The 17,016-nt window shown below is 36.1% G+C and overlaps 2 protein-coding genes across 2 annotated transcripts; one reads left to right on the top strand and one right to left on the bottom strand.

Moving 5' to 3' along the window:
• Positions 1-6,794: 6,794 nt before the first annotated feature.
• LOC145103678 (ninja-family protein AFP3-like) lies at positions 6,795-8,279 on the top strand. Its single transcript, XM_079040964.1, has 2 exons — positions 6,795-7,777; positions 7,875-8,279. Exons 1-2 carry the CDS (start codon positions 7,141-7,143, stop codon positions 8,243-8,245), a joined length of 1,008 nt encoding a protein of 335 aa, XP_078897090.1. The 5' UTR covers positions 6,795-7,140; the 3' UTR covers positions 8,246-8,279.
• Positions 8,252-10,220, bottom strand: LOC145103679 (suppressor SRP40-like protein). The gene is made up of 4 exons (XM_079040965.1): positions 10,133-10,220; positions 8,890-9,554; positions 8,689-8,805; positions 8,252-8,590 (listed from the first exon to the last, which is right to left on the bottom strand). The coding sequence occupies exons 2-4, from the start codon at positions 9,399-9,401 to the stop codon at positions 8,485-8,487; spliced, it is 735 nt and encodes a 244-aa protein (XP_078897091.1). The 5' UTR covers positions 9,402-9,554; positions 10,133-10,220; the 3' UTR covers positions 8,252-8,484.
• Positions 10,221-17,016: the final 6,796 nt, after the last annotated feature.

Here is a 17,016-nt window from a genome sequence, read left to right as displayed (position 1 = left end):
TAGAAGCGATATCTGGGCCCTTCGATGATTTTGTTTTGACCTATGTACCGGGCCCGGTCAGAACTAAATTGATGTGTTCAATTAAGTTCTATGTCAAACAAATCGGAAATCGGGAAACAAACTGTTGGACAATAAGTAAGACATTGTTCCATGTATTTGTCCGGCTGATATATAGAACAGAGGATTATATGATGACTTATCTTAAATGGCGTATCATCATCTTCTCAGTTCTGAGAGACCTTGAAAAGAGCTACGATTGCTGATCGGTTCCTGAAGTCATACTTGCAGTTATAGTTATTAGACTTATCCAAGTGGGAGACTGTTGGATAAGGTGTCTAAGTCCATAACTATTTCTGGAATGTACTTGACCCGACCCGGCATGGTCCATTTGGGTTGCATGGCATCATGCATTTGGATAGACTAAATGAGAGAAATAACACTTGTGGTTTACTAATATATTATAAGTTCTAATATATTAATAATATTATTTAATTAGTATTGATCAAAGATTAATTTGGAATTAATTAGGTGATCAAACAAAAAAGACTAATTAAATATATGAGTTGATTATGTAAATCATCCATAACTTGTATAGTGGGCTAAAGGCTCCATGGGTTATTAAGTTGGGCTAAGGTCCATAAGATGCTCCATGGATGCTCCATGGGAGTTACAAACCCATGGGTCATGGAAATGAAGAGCCATGTTACATTAGGGTTTACATGGTGTAACCCTAAATGTAACACACTATATAAAGAACATGTTATCTACCAAAATCGGCTACACTAGTGAGACAAGAGGTCAAGGCCGATTTCAAGTGTTAGACATTCTCTCAAAGTTTATTCCAAGAGCATTTGGTGTTGTGTGAAACATTTGAGGCATCACACTTGGGGTGCTAGGCTCTCAAGGTTTTCAAGGAATCAAAACAACTACAAGGTATGTAATCCTAGCCATCGTTTATGCTTAATGTTCCCCATGTATGCTAGATAGGATTATGAACCTTGGAAAAAGTATTTTGCATGTATTTTTAGACAAACATAGATCCAAGGTTTTCTAGGGTTGCATGTACACTTAGGAGTGTTAGAATGCTAAAAACCCATCAAATACATGTAAGGAACGATTAATATTAAGATCAAAAGACAAACGATTGCTCTTTGACAGTTGACAAGAAGAGCATAAGAGTGGATTTGGTAAGACAAAACTAACAAATAAACAACCCAACTCATTTATAGACATAAACAATGTCCTGAGAAGCATGACCTAACCGACTATGTCATAGTTCAAAAGAAGATTTAATGCATTTAGAAGAGAGTTTTGCCAGAAAATCTTGTTGTCCTTCCTCAATAACACATAAACCATTTCTACGTCTTCCTTATGCTAGTGTTGCTTTGGAGTGGCGATTCTGAATAAAAACCATACGATCAGAAAAAAGAACATCAACTTGATTGTCTTGTGCGAGGTTGCTAACCGAAAAAAGACTTTTGGAGAGCTTGGGAACCACAAGAACATTAAGTAAAGAAATATTAGGGGATATGTGAGATCTGCCAATGTGAGAAATAGAAGCACCATCACCATTACCAAAAAGAACATAATCATTACCAGAATGAGAGGTGGCAGCATCAAGGTGTACAGAAGTTGGTTTCATATGTGTCGATGCCCCTGTATTAACAAACCAATCAGAAACATATGTGTTGGATTATGCTTGGAAGGCCTCAACAGTGTTGGCATCAAGTTTGGAGGGTTGTCGAACAAAGAGCTACAAGTTGGGACAGTTGCTTGCGTAATGCCCCTCCAGTCGACATAGTTGGCAGTAAGGTGGGCGTTTGTTTCCACGCCCCATACCTTGATAGAATGAACCACGAGTGTAAGATTTGCCATGTCCTCATGATGATGAGGAATCAGTTGATGATCGAGACTGAATGGTATGAAAAGCGGCTGGAGCGACATTGGAGTCACTAACAGATTGAATAAAGAGTTCGTGACTTTCAGCTTGAGAAACAAGGTCATGAAACCTAGGTATCAGGGTGATCAGTCGTTGAGTAGTAGAGAATGTCTCAAACGATGAACCAAGGCCACACAGGAACCGGTGAGATTTATCATCATCTTCCAGTGGGTGACCAATAGGCTGAAGTTGATCACAAATGCTCTTAAACTTGTGAGAAAATCCAGAAATAGTGGAGGTACCTTTTTGAGATGTCAAATTGAATCCCGAAGAGTGTGAGTTTGTTCAAGGGAGTCATGTCGATAGGTGTTTGCGAGGGCATTATAAACTGCATGAGATGTGGTATGACCAAGAGTCTCGGTAATTGCTTCCTCAGATAATGAAGACTGAATCAAAATAAGGGCACGTTGATCAGCAGCAATCCATGAAGCATAAGCATGATTTGGGGATGATGTGTCACGAATAATTAAGGTGGTCGGCGGATGTGGGATCGAACCATCAACTAAATTATTTAGTTTCTGATAAGAAAGAATAGGGATCATATGTTTATGCCATAAAAGATAATTAGTAAATGAAAGCTTGATTGTGAGCATATGAAGCACAGTTGATAGAGGAAGAGGGGGATTGGTGGTATTAGAATCGTTGGCCATGATGATGAATAGTGAACAGAAGATGATGACCAGGAATTAGGCTAATACCATATTATGTTTAGAGAAAACTCACCTTACTGTGAGTACGTTTATTGAATAATATATATCAAATTAAAACAAACTTCCAATAATATAGGAGATACAAATCTAATCCTATTTTAACTAAGATTATTTCCATTAGGGATGTTGTTTTCAGCTTTGATTATAAGGTTTGTTTTCTTTGATCATCCTGATAGGTTGGGGGTGGTCGATTGATCCTTCTGGCGACTTTTCTTTTTCTCTAGCTAGGAGAATTCTAGATAGCGAGACTGTATCTGGAACTGACACTTTAACTAGATGGAATAACCTTGTTCCTGTCAACTTGAATATATTACCTTGGAGGATTAGTTTGGGGTGTATCCCTACTAGACTGGGTATTGATATGGATTCAGTTTTGTGTTCGACGTGTTTAGATCATGTGGAGATGGTAGATCATTTTTGTCTTGAGTGTCCAACTACCTCTGCTACTTTGCATATTATCAAGAGATGGTGTTCTATTGATGTCCCTTCTGTGATGTCAGTGGATTCTTTTATTCATTGGTCGAATCAGGTTTCCTTTTCAGCTCGACAACATGAAGTCCTTGTGGAATTTCGGAATGCTCAAAATTTGGATAAATAAACCCTAAGAAAGCTAGTATTTTCGATGATATCATCCCTATAACGTTTTTTTTGTTTTTTTTTGTAATAGAAAAAAGTGCAAAATGCAATGGCTTAGATGGTTGCAGAATTATGTTTGTTATATTCTACGTCTTTGTAGTTTTTTGTTAGTTTGTTTATACTATTTTAATTGATCTAAAAATAATAAGACAAAATTGCAAAAATGGTCTTTGTGGTATGCATTTTTTTCGAGGGTTAGTCCAAACCTCGACTTTTTTGTCTTCATGGTCATTTTGAGTTAGTTTTATTGCGTTTTTTGTCCCTCCGAATAGTGAAATGACTGTAATGCTCTTGGAGTAATTATTTCCCATTTTTTTTTCATTTATTTTTAAATATAATACTAATTTATTTATTTTAATAATCAAAAGAATAAGAAAGGTCCCACATTCTCTCTCTCTCTCTCTCTCTCTCTCTCTAAATTCGTCTTCCACCTCCACAGCCAAAAGAAATTTGGCCTCAAATCAGAAATACATTCCTCTCATCCCTCCTCTCGACGGAAACCCCTACACATAAAAATCCGACAACATTTAGCGTCTCCCCACTCCTCCCCATTCTGCCACCATCACCTTCGTTTATACGAATGATATGTGGGGTATATTAATTTTTTAAATATATAAAAAATAAATATATAAATAAGAAAATTAATTAAAAAATAAATTAATAAGGGCAAAATAGTCTTTTTAGGTAAGACAGAAACCAAACGCGCAACAAAAATAAACAGTAGGGACCATCCAAATTAAAAAAATAAGTTAGGGACAAAAACACAAATTCCCCTAAACCACAGGGACCATTCGTCTAATTTAATTTTTATTTTTCGTTTTGTTCATATTTAGGTAACTATTTTTTTTGTACACATCTAGGTAACGAACTTGTTGGAAGCGTTCACATTTAGGATTTTACCTGCTATAGCAGGTCATAATGGGCATATGTGAACACTTCCAACAAGTTTGTTACCTAGATGTGTACAAAAAAAAGATAATTACCCAGATATAAACATACTGAAAAGTTAATTATAAGTCATATTCCCTATATATTTTTATTGATTGCTCTTGATTTTACATGTAAATATGTAAATATTAATAAACTTTGAAACAATGTCGTTGCGGCGTCACGAGGCAGAATATAAAAAAAAAAAAAAAAAGTGCCAGCTGGTCCGGCCGAACATTCCAACACGTGTCAAATATCTACTCACGCGTGGTATTTCGACACGTTGCCTTACCCCTTTGTACCTAGACAACTACTTTTTCTTAAATTAATAATAAAAAGAAAAAACAGCCAGTCAATAAGTAACACACGTGTCACCACTACCCTTCCATTTCCATTGTCTTTCTCACATGTCCTTTCCTGGGTACTTTCCTCATAGGTCCCCCATCTTTTAAAAGGGTACTTTCGTCATTTACTATTGGGTTTTATATTGCTTTCAATTGCCCCTTGTGGCTAAGAATTATACAACACACGCCCATCTACCTTCAATGTTTTTACATTATTTATCGACATAATTGGTTTAAACTTTATAGTTAAGTATGATAGATTGAAAATGTTGATGTAAATGTGTTTGACAGATTTTGTCTGAACCATTTAATATGCTTCCATGTTTTCATAAAATTTTGGGTAACAATTTTTGTATGTCAAATATTTTTCTGAATTTCTTGGTGTTTCTATGAACATTATAGAAAAGAGTTTATTTATTTATTTATTTATTTATTTGTTTATTTATTTTTATTTTTATTTTTATTTTTATAATTTATGTGTTATTTTGATTTTTTATATTGATATATGTTTGTCAAAACTAATTCTAATTTGTAGCCGGAAACTGAAGTCTTTATTTATATCAAAATGTTTGTTAAAAAGAGTTATAAGTTTTTTAAATGGTGTAAAAAAACAAAACTCTTCTAAAAAAAAATACTTGAACTAGCTTTTGAATTAGATGGTATTTTGTTTGAAATAAAAGTTTAAATTTTCTACTTTCAAACAAAAAAATTATTGAATTTAAATTTTTTCATAAAATATATAAGTTTCTAAAAGCTTTTACAACTCATTGTCGAATTAACATACTATAAGTAGATGCTTTTTAATTTAAACAAAAACGATGCAATAAAAGGTAAATTTGAAGAAAAAAAATAACCATATTGAAATAAATAAATAAGTAGAAGACTAAATGTTATATCTATAGGTAAAATATATTTCAGGCAAATCACAATATCATCAAAGTAAGTGAAGATGATATCCAAGCATAAACGGCTTACAAGGACAAAATGAAATCTAAGTATTGTGTTACAAGTATGAACTAGTTTGTGTATATCAAACTTGTACAAGAATCAATAATAACAATATATTTGTTAAAATATAGATTGACATTTAAATTTTAAAAAAATAAATAAATAAAATAAAATAACTAGCTTTCATTTACTTTTTCCTTTTTAAAACTAGCATCGGGTTGAGTACTCTTTACACTTTAGTATTAGGTTGAGTTTTTTTATTTAAGCATCTGGAGAATAAAGCATAATGATATTATACATAAATTAATATCTAATGGCAGTTCACATAAATAATATAATATATAATAAATATACACAAGTGATCTTGCGCTATAATTTCGATCGTTTTAATGATTGAAGAACAAACCCGATTCATTCTATTTTTTTTTTGTTGTATTTTTTAGATATTATTTTATAAAATTATGTTTTCATCAGTTGATGCTTATATCATGAAGCTAGCATGGTGAAGAGGGCCTAACAGATAATTTAATCTTATATGTTCTGTGGGATTCATCGTAGAATATTATATCGTAAACATGGTAGATTACTAGATTATATAGATGTGTGATTTTATTTAAAAAAATGATTTTTTTATGAAGAAGTTAGTGTAAATTGAATTACATTTTATAATATACTAAAAAAAGATTAATGAACAAATTCATTTAGTGAACCACTCTACATACTTGTGTTTGGTTCTATATTTTTCTTCATATTTTGTGTAGATGTTTCTGCATTTATATATTGTATTCGCGATTAAGAATATATATAATACTATTTTGTATTTTTATAAAACATTGTATGTTATGTCCTTGTTTGTGATATTTTATGTCTTCACAAGTTTTGATTTCAACTCCTAAAGTAAAATATTATGGACTTGCATGTGGTAAAACTATCTGAAATATAATGGTTAGTAGCGGGAAGCTAGATGTTGTAGATTTAATTTGAATATGATTTTACAAAAAAAATAAAATAGTTTCAAACTTTTTTAAAATATATAAAATTACATAAAAATACATTTACATGATTAGGATAATAATTATTAAGAGTAATCAAGTAAATTTGTTATGATATATAGGAGTTTTTTTATTTTTTGTTTAAAAGAAAATTTTTAAATTTCAAACCCCTATTTAACCCCTTCAAAAAATTCTAAACCTCCTTTGGTTAAAAAGTCCCTTAAGGACTCATCTAATAAATTGAGAAGGGAAAGGGACAACACAGCAGCAATCTGTCAAACTTGAAGGGGACAATTTGATAAATCTGTCTTCTCCACTCCTGCATCTATTTCCTTTTCCCCTTTCGATGATTCTCTTCTCGATTTGCTCCATTACTTCTCCCCAATCTATAATCTCCTCCTTCCTCCCACTGTTTCCGGCGATTGCTTCTTTCACTATTTCCAGTTGAATCAATTCGTTGGCATGTGATTCAGTTGTGAGGAGTAATTTCAATTTTTAAGCTCAAAATCAGTGCAATAGTGAACAAGATGCGGATTATAACAACCTTTTTCCATCCAGGTTTCTTTAAATCGGATCATCGGGTACTTGAATCTTATTTTGATGAATGAGTTGTGTAGGAGTTGAGAATCTGATTTGTGTCGATTATGGGCGAAAGAACAAACAATGAGATGGAGAATTTATCTTTACAGACGAAGAAGAGGTTTTCGAGAGATTTATTGCAGAGATTTATGGTGAGTAGTACCAATTTAGGAGATCCGAGAGGATCCGACCCGGATGATGAAGTAGAGCTGAATCTCGGATTGTCGTTAGGTGGAAGATTTGGTGTTGACAAGAGTAATAGCTCGTTGGTAAGGTCGTCTTCCATTGCTGCGATTTTGCCGGTGGTAAGGGACGACGATGACGTTTTGGGGGGTAGACAAGGGGGAACCGGAACTGGTCATGGTGAGGCTTATTCGAGTTTGATTAGAACGGCGTCGTTGCCGTTGGAGTCGGAGGAGTGGAGGAAGAGGAAGGAGCTCCAGAGCTTGAAGAGGCTCGCGGCGAAGCGACGGCGGTCGGAGAAGCAGAGGAATCTGACCAAGGTTGAACGGGAGGAATATGTAGCAGCTATAGGAAAAGGACCATCACCATCGTTGGGATCTGGTAACTGGGATTTTGGTGTCGCGACAACTACTGCCACATCCGACGGCAGCGGCGGGGGGCTCACTCCACCGTCGTTGCCGGGATCGGTGGAATCACAAACTTCAAGCAAATCGGAATTCGAGAGCAGACATCTTCAAGGTAATAATTAATTAATCCATCTCTCTCTACCATTTTATTCCACTAGCAAAAAAAAAAAAAACAACAAAAAAACTTACCGTTCTTATTGTCCTTTCAGGATCCAGTAACGAAAGCGAAAGTAGCGCACCAAGCAATCAGGACGGGAGCAGTTCATCGAGGTCGAAAATGGCGGATCCTGCACTCCGAGTTCCGAGACCCAAAACAGAAAATCCATCAAATAACAAGGGGAAAGAGGTTGGAATGAATACATTCGACATGCCATGTGTGTTCACGCAAGGAGACAGCCCTAGTGGCAGAAGAATCGAAGGAATCCTGTATAAATACGGGAAAGGTGAAGAAGTGAAAATAATGTGTGTTTGTCACGGCAGTTTTCTGTCGCCGGCGGAGTTTGTGAAGCATGCCGGTGGGACAGATGTCGTACACCCATTGAAACACATAGTTGTAAACCCTAATTCTTCTTACTTGTAATCCTGTGTTTTATCATAAACCCTAATTATTCTTACCTGTTTCTTTGTTTTTCTAGTATTTTATCAAACTCTATTTAAGATGCTAATCTCTCGTAATCTGTCTCGATTTTGGTTTAAACTTAGACCCAATACTCATATTATCATCATCATCATTATCATTATCAATCAGCCATAGCACAATTAGGCTTCTACTGTGTGAAAAAACACTACAAAAAATGTGAAAAAGATTGAAATCAAGCATCATGCTAAATTTACTTCGTCGCAGCAATGGCAAGAACATGACCATGAACGAAGCCGAGGCCCCTTTTTAGAAGCTGATGGCTTCTTGGGCCCACTTCCTTCCGTACTACAAATGCAAACAACCAATTTTCAACATAACCCTTCTTTTTATACAATTAAACAAGAAAAAAATGGAGTTTATAAAAAATGTTAAAAAAAACTTACGAATGAGACGAAGAAACTTTTTTTGGTTTACAAATGGAACACGTCATGCTTTTCCAGCATCCATTCCAACACGACCACTTTGAGATGTCACATTTACAAGACCACCATAACTTTTTTCTGAAACAAAATTAAGATGCTAAATAAATGAAAAACAAAAGTAAGCTGTTATCATTTTTTGCTAAGAGATATATAAAAACATACTTAGGTTTGGTGGTGGTGTGTTTGGTGGGTTCATTAGATATGTGATTGTTAAAAGGAGATGGCTGCCATTGATGACCATCAGGAGGAACTCCTTCTTCTGCAGGACGTTCAACTTGAGTTTTCCACCTAACAACTTTTTGAGGCTCATCTAATTTAGATGTGGTTTCAATTTTTAAACTTTCAAAATCACTTTCCACATTTATTGGACCAGAAAATGTTGTTAAATCATCGGATTTCACAGATTCCCCGGATTGGAATACGTCATTGTCATGTGTTAAACTATTGGTTATGTGAATGCTGAAAAGGGATTCATTGGAAACAGAACTCCATTCCGATTCCGATTCCGATGATGATGATGACGATGATGATGATGCGTCCTGAAATTCAAAATCTTCGGGTCTTTCCATTAGTTGGATTGGAGGTGATTGTGTGGGTGACAAACTACGGAATGTTGATTCCCGTGTGAGGTTTGAAACTGATGATGAACGATTGTTAAGCTCCTCTGGATCCATTTGGGTGGTTGAATCTACTTAAAAAAAAAAGTTTTGATTTAAGATGTGGAAAAGGAGGGATTATATAACTTATTGTGCAAAGATCATCATCATTATTCAGATCAGATCGGCATCAGAAATTCCTCCTTTTCCACAATGATGCTCTGGATCCCCCTAGAAATTAAACATGACAAGCTAAAAATAAGTTTTCCCCATATTAGTTATAAAAAATATAAGATGTATTTTTTTTTTTGCATAAATAGTAAACCGAATGTATGACAAACTGACAATATCAATGGACACAACACAAGTACAGAATCCCATCTAGGATCAAAGAAGTAATTTTGAAGTAAATTTGTCATTTCTGTTACCAATGATCCAGTTGCAGTGATAATAAATAGATAGCCATGGAATTCAATTCATTACAACCTATTTCCGGCATATTCAAGTAGCATCACAGTATGGTATTGGTTAGGTTATTTAATTTCATCATCATCAGAATTCAGGAGCTGGAATCATGAAACAATTGTCCTACATGAATTTCATCAATACCAGATAAATTACAGCATTAGAAAATCTGAAAAATGCAACTCATCTGGAGCTGGGCATCAAAATTCAACCAAATTCTCTCAAATTTCACAACAAAAACCGCACGCTATCAATCTAAATCGTATACAAAAACTTATATACGCGCGAATTTGTTGAAAGTCTAATTAGAATACATATAACGATAATGTGACTTGGGAAATTACCTCAAGTGGAGCTGCCAATCGAATACAATTTCCTGAAATATTGTCCCCTTTGTATTTTATTGTACAGGGGTTGTCGAAAAGAGGAAAAAAAAAACATAGGGTTTTTAGGGTTTGATAACATTCAAGATCGAAAGGTATAGCGATAATTTCGTGAGTTTTTTTTTTTTTTTTTTTGATACAGCAACAGATTTCATATTGATCCCCAACTTCTTTTGACTTCCCATTCGCGCCATTATTATGCAAACGCCTTTTAGTCGCGCCATTTTGCACGTGGCTAAATGTTGAAACCTAGTAACCTACTCATCAATTTAACCAAAACCAAGTCTTTTTTTTTTTTTTTTTTTTTAATTTAATGTAAAAATAATATCCTATTTATCTTTTAGATTTTCTCAAAGGTTCAAAAATGTTTATCATAGTTTCGTCTACACCATAGCTTTAAGACTTATATTTAACGTCACGTTTTAACAAAATAACGTCTTAAATCATATATACATGAATAATAATAGAATATATATATATATATATATATATATATATATATATATATATATATATATATACAAAATTATCGCTTTAACTCACGTCTTACAAACAATATGACACACTACGACTCGTAAAAACTTGAGGCTTTACATTGCCGCCAAGTCATGTCTAACATTATTTAGAACTTTGGTTTTCTGGAGTACCAACACCAACCATAAATTTGGTGGATATCACATCATTGTCACCTTATCACCACACATAACCATATTATCTTGGTATATTCACCACTCCACATCACTATATATCTCTTTTATATTTTAAATTTTTTTAAAATGTAGAGAAAAGTATATATATATATATATATATATATATATATATATATATATATATATATATATATATATATATATATATATATATATATATAGAGAGAGAGAGAGAGAGAGAGAAATTCATTGGGCGTTGTGGTTCGTTGTCTACACCAGAAAACACCACGACCTCTACCGAACACTAACCACGGGGTGGTGTTCACAGATAGTGTTCGTTTCCACATATATTACAACCCCCTCTGTTGTATGTACTCCGAAGGGCATTAGAGCCACCTTCTCAAATTAATACAGAAAAATCTCATTAGTAACAGGTCTCAAGTTTTATGTCTTAGTATATCATGCCAGTTAGCATAAAATAGACAATAAAAGATATGTCATAGGAGAGTTGAAAAGTAAGACCAAAGGATAATATGACCTTGAAATAGTGGAGAATGTGCTTGTAACAGCCCAAAAATTCAGATAAATTTTTTCATTTAATAATTAGAAATTTCATTCATATTTGTTTCTCCAAAGTTCCATTACATAAATATATTATTCAAGACCAGAGCTTCGTAAACAACTAATGCGGAAATACCGGAGAGTGCACGTTGCGCCATCAAGTCGGACCCTTGCCCTTAGAACCAGAAGTACCTGAAACACCCAACAAAATTGTAATCACACGCTTAGTGAGTTTCCTAAAATACACAAAACACATAACCATATAATGCAATGCACATATACACATAAATCTGCCATGGTCTTCAACCGGGATGCCATGGGCTACCCCTATGGTCTTATACCCAAGGGCCATGGGCTCCCCCTCATGGTCTTACCAAGTGCCATGGGCTCCCCCTATGGTCTTTACATAAATCAACACATACCAAATAACAAACCATTGCATATTTAACTATAGAAATCACTTATCAAGTAATGTGCCGGCATTGGTGCCTTCGACCCATTGGTATAGTGAGAAGACTCACCTCAGTCTGCTGAAACGGTCACTGCTCAACTACCAGCCAACAATCTCACACTAAACAAATATACAAATACCCTAACTAGGATTATAATTCACCCTAAATAAAAATCCCAGAAAACTAAGTCCAAATTCCTCCATAGTGGCCCAAAGGTCATTCCTTCACTAGTGGGCCTAACATCCAAGGTCCGCAACCATTATGGGCCACAAGGCCCAAAAGTCCCAACTAAGCTACTAATGATCAAATAATGAATTCCAGGGCCCAACAGATCCAAAACCTCAGGCCCAAGGTCAAAATCCCAAAACCCACATAAGGCCCAAAGATTTGAGCCCAACGCTTAACAAGACTACATGAATTGTACGCCGAACGTACACACTGGTACGCACAACGTACCTCAGCCGGAGGCAGTACGCACGACGTACATGGGTGTACGCGCGGCGTACACGCCAGTTATACAACAATCCATGCAAAGACTTAATACATTAAGATTTTACGTCCAAAACTCAGATATGGGCCCATTAAGATCTCTAGGGCTATAAAGTTGCCAACTTTAAGTCCTTACATGGCTACAAGAAGTCCAAAAACAAAGATCAAGTCTCTTAAGCCCTTTCCTACGTCTTATCTCAAGAATGGGGACCAAACCACCTCAAATCTTCCACCTTTAAGCATTGAGACACTAGAACATAACTGGAAATGCAACTAAAAGGCTTGGGAGTAGCTCATACTCACCACGATCTAACCTTTTTGGGTCAAAAGGGGAAATCTAGCCTCAACCAAGAACTTAAGAAAACACAAGCAAAGATTTGAGTTTTATACCTCTATGTGGTGCCAAATGAGTAGCAAACGATGGATCTAAAGTCTTGGAGACAAAGCTTTCTTCTTGCACCACCTTCTTCACCACCAAAGAAGCCCAAAATCTCACTAAAAGATCAAAAGGTTAATAAATGGCTAGGGTTAGCTAAGAGGGTTGAAATGACAGTGGAGGCTAAGGTGAGGGAAGGTCTTAGGGTCATAATGGGGTTTAAATAGTGCACAAACCCTAATCACTAGGGTTTTGGTATGAGCCACATACGCCCAGCGTACGAGATGTACGCGCAGCATACGCACCCGGAGTCCCCTACTCCCAGCGTAATAAGAGTTACGCCCCGCATACTAAAAAAGGTTAAGATTCCAATCTCGGGGACCAATAATGCCATAAACTCAAATTCCAAAAGTTAAAAAACCAACCTGATCAAACTTGGATGTTACAACTCTCCTCCACTTGGTCTAGACTTCGTCCTCAAAGTCCGCTAGTGCAAATAGATCTGGATGATGTTCTCGCATCTCATCATCCGGCTCCCAAGTCCATTCGGAATCCTTCCGGTGCTGCCATTGCACCTTTACTAGCTTTACCACTTTATTTCGAAGAGCTTTAGTTTTTCTATCTAAAACTGCAATGGGCTTCTCAACATAGTTCAAGCTCTCATCCACCTGAATATCATCCAAAGAAATCACTGCGACCTCCTCTGATACGCACTTCCGAAGCTGAGACACATGAAAGGTGTTATGGGTCTGACTCAGCTCGTCTGGGAGATCCAATCGATATGCAACCTTGCCAATTCGGGCAGAGATCCTGAATGGGCCAATAAATCGGGGTCCCAACTTGCCCCTCTTCCGGAAGCGGATGACACCCTTCTAGGGTGACACATTTAGCATCACAAAATCTCCTACCTGAAACTCGAGATCCGACTGGCATCGTTCAGCATAACTTTTCTGACGGCTCTGCACAATCCGCAATCTATCCCGCACCTGTTAAATCAATTCAGTGGTCTTAATCACCACTTCGGTGCTTCCCATGACTCGATGTCCAGCCTCCCCCCAACAAACTGGAGTCCTACACCTCCGACCATACAACATCTCAAACGGGGGTCGGTCAATACTAGCATGATAACTATTGTTGTATGAGAACTCTCCTAGTGGAAGATAAGTATCCCAACTCCCTCTGAAGTCTAATACACATGCCCGAAGCATATCCTCGAGCGTCTGGATCATCCGATCGCTCTAACCATCAGTCTGGGGATGGTAAGCAGTGCTGAAATGCAACTGGGTGCCCAACTTCTCATGAAATATCCTCCAGAATCTGTAGGTGAACCGAACATCGCGGTCCGAGACCACAAATACTGGCACTCCGTGCCTGACCACCACCTCCCGGACATAAATATCTGCTAATTTCTCGGTGGAGATACTCTTGGAAATCGGAATAAAATGAGCACTCTTGGTCAAATTATCCACAATAATCCAAATGGAATCAACACCCCGCGTCGTCCTAGGTAGCTTTGTGATAAAGTCCATGGTGATCTCCTCCTATTTCCACATGGGGATGGGTAACTGATATGTGCATATTTATACACATAATTATACATCATAACTTAATATTTTAATTACTTTTATGCCCTTATTAGAACAAAAGATACTTAATTTGTTATGACTTATGTTGTAGGGATAAAATATATGCTTGGAGCAAAAAGGAAGCTGGAAGCTGGACCTGGGAGTTGGGAGTTTGAATCAAAGCTTTAAAATGAAGAAAAAATACCCAACACGTCGTGGTGGATTTCCCACGGCGTGGTGACTTGAAGAATCTCGATTTGCTTCGAAGACTTGTAGACCACGAGATAAACACGAAGACCACGACGTGATGGCCTTACCACGTCGTGGTGCTCTGAATTCGAGAAAACTATATATTGATCTCATTCTCCTCCGAATTGGAACCTTTGGCTCTGGAAGTAATCATCACTTTTGAAGGCAAAGCACCTGTTCTTAGGCTTGGAAGCAAGGATTTCGATCAACCCATTGGAAGGAGGAGCATTAAGGCAACAAATCTCTACACTTTGATTTTTCATTAGTTTCTACCATGCAAATTCTTTGAATTTTGATTTTGTGTTTTTGTTTGCTGAAATCATGAGCTAAATACTCACGACTTTCGTTTACCCTAGGATGGATTGATTATTTAGGTTGAATTTATGGATTGGATTTAGCTATTTGGTTATTTGTTGATTTTTCTTATTAAAGAACCTCAAGTACTTTTGATAACTATTTTCTCTACTTATTGCTGAATTTGATTAATTTAGTATGACTATCTTCTTAGTTAAATTTAATTCTTATGATCTTGTGAATTGCAAAATTATAGGACTAGAGTTGTGAACAAAACCTAGGGTTAAGTAGAAAAGTGGGTAAAAAGGTATAGGATCTAATATATGACGACAAATCATATACTGAATTTAATCAATAAACTAGATTGATCAATTGATTATAAGTCTAATCAATTCGAACCAAACACTAGTAAACTTGTAAGTTTGTATGCTTGATCAACGAATAAATAAGCTAGTTTGCTAAAGGATTAAATTAGTGAATATTAATTTGGTCATCTTAGGAATCGGTAACTGAAGAAACTAAAATCCATTGCACTTCCATAAATCAACCATTTATAACAAGTAAAACCGAAGCTAAACGAAAGTCTCTTACTCATATTAGTTAATTCATCGTTGTTCTCTTGCCTTAGTTTAAGTGTTAGTTTAATTAATTGATAATTAGTTAGTTTGGTAATTTAAGTATCTGGTCTTGCAAAACTAGGAAAACAAAACCTTTTCGAATTTTATTATTAAGTAGTAAATAGTGGAATAAAGTTAGCCAAAACACCGTTTCTTGAATTCGACACTTGTTCTTACCATAGCTATACTATTACACGATTAGGTACACTGTCTCGTGTGTTTAATAGTCTAGTGAAAGAAACATTAGTTTTATCAATTTGAAACTTGAACAAATATATATACACATTAAATACACATCAACTTTTTCGCGCCGTTGTCGGAGAACGGTGCAGTTTTAGTTACTTTAAATCTGCTATTTGCATATAGACGCATGTCTTTTGGGTTATGCAATGCACCGGCTACATTCTCAAGGTGCATGATGGCTATCTTCCATGACATGATCGAGAAATTTATGGAGGTTTTCATGGATGACTTCTCGGTTTTTGGGTCCTCTTTTGAGGATTGTTTATCCAACTTATACCTAATGTTAGCAAGATGTGAGAAGACAAACCTAGTCCTAAATTGGGAAAAATGTCACTTCATGGTAAATGAAGGGATTTTGTTAGGACACAAAGTCTCAAGGTCGGGGATAGAGGTGGATAGAGCCAAAGTTGACACGATAGCTAAATTACCACCCCCAACGAATGTAAAATGGGTAAGGAGCTTTCTAGGCCATGCGAGATTTTACCGTCGTTTCACTAAAGACTTTTCGAATATCACGAGGCCGTTAACTCAAATTCTTTTAAAGGATGCCCCATTTGACTTTTCTAAGGAATCTCATTAAGCCTTTCAATTGTTAAAGGAAAAGTTGACTACTACCCCTATTATGATAGCCCCAAATTGGAGTCTTCCTTTTGAGCTTATGTGTGATGCTAGTGACTATGCGGTGGGGGCAATTTTGGGACAAAGAATTGACAAACATTTTCAACCTATCTACTATGCTAGCAAAACCTTAAACCCAACTCAAGAAAACTACACTGCCACCGAGAAGGAGCTGCTCGCGGTGGTTTATGCTTTTGATAAATTCCGCCCATATCTAGTTTTGTCAAAGACAATTGTATTTACCAACCATTCTGCCCTTAAGTATCTCTTTGCTAAACAAGATGCTAAACCAAGACTAACACGTTGGGTATTACTTTTACAAGAGTTTGACATTGAGATTAGAGACAAAAAGGGAATGGAAAACGTAGCAGCTGATCACTTATCGCGACTAGAGAACCCGCACTTGGAAGAATTAGAAGAAAACAAGATTGGAGATGATTTTCCCGAAGAGTATCTTATGGTTATAGCAGGAGAAATACATTGGTATGCAGATTTAGCCAACTACTTAGCAAGTGACTATATTCCAAAAGATTTGACGAGACAACAGAAGAAGAAATTCTTTTCTGAAATCAAGTATTACTTTTGGGATGAGCCATACCTCTTTCGAAGCTGCGCGGACGGTATGATAAGAAGATGTGTATTCGGGAAGGAGAGTCGAGAAATCTTGAAACATTGTCATAGCGGGCCCACCGGAGGACATCATGGAGCACAATATACGGCTAAAAAGATTT

Source organism: Lactuca virosa, chromosome 4, assembly GCF_052849685.1.
Source record: "Lactuca virosa cultivar CGN04683 chromosome 4, Lactuca_virosa_CGN04683_v6, whole genome shotgun sequence".
Taxonomy (NCBI): Eukaryota; Viridiplantae; Streptophyta; class Magnoliopsida; order Asterales; family Asteraceae; genus Lactuca; species Lactuca virosa.
Note: the sequence above shows the minus strand (reverse complement) of the source record. Positions and strands in the feature narration are given on the sequence as shown.

Coding starts and splice junctions, on each gene's coding strand:
- LOC145103678 (XM_079040964.1), top strand. CDS start 7,141: ATGGGCGAAAGAACAAACAATGAGATGGAGAATTTATCTTTACAGACG. Junction 7,778..7,874: donor CGAGAGCAGACATCTTCAAG/GTAATAATTAAT, acceptor TTGTCCTTTCAG/GATCCAGTAACGAAAGCGAA.
- LOC145103679 (XM_079040965.1), bottom strand. CDS start 9,401: ATGGATCCAGAGGAGCTTAACAATCGTTCATCATCAGTTTCAAACCTC. Junction 8,806..8,889: donor CACACCACCACCAAACCTAA/GTATGTTTTTAT, acceptor ATTTTGTTTCAG/AAAAAAGTTATGGTGGTCTT. Junction 8,591..8,688: donor AAAGTTTCTTCGTCTCATTC/GTAAGTTTTTTT, acceptor TTGCATTTGTAG/TACGGAAGGAAGTGGGCCCA.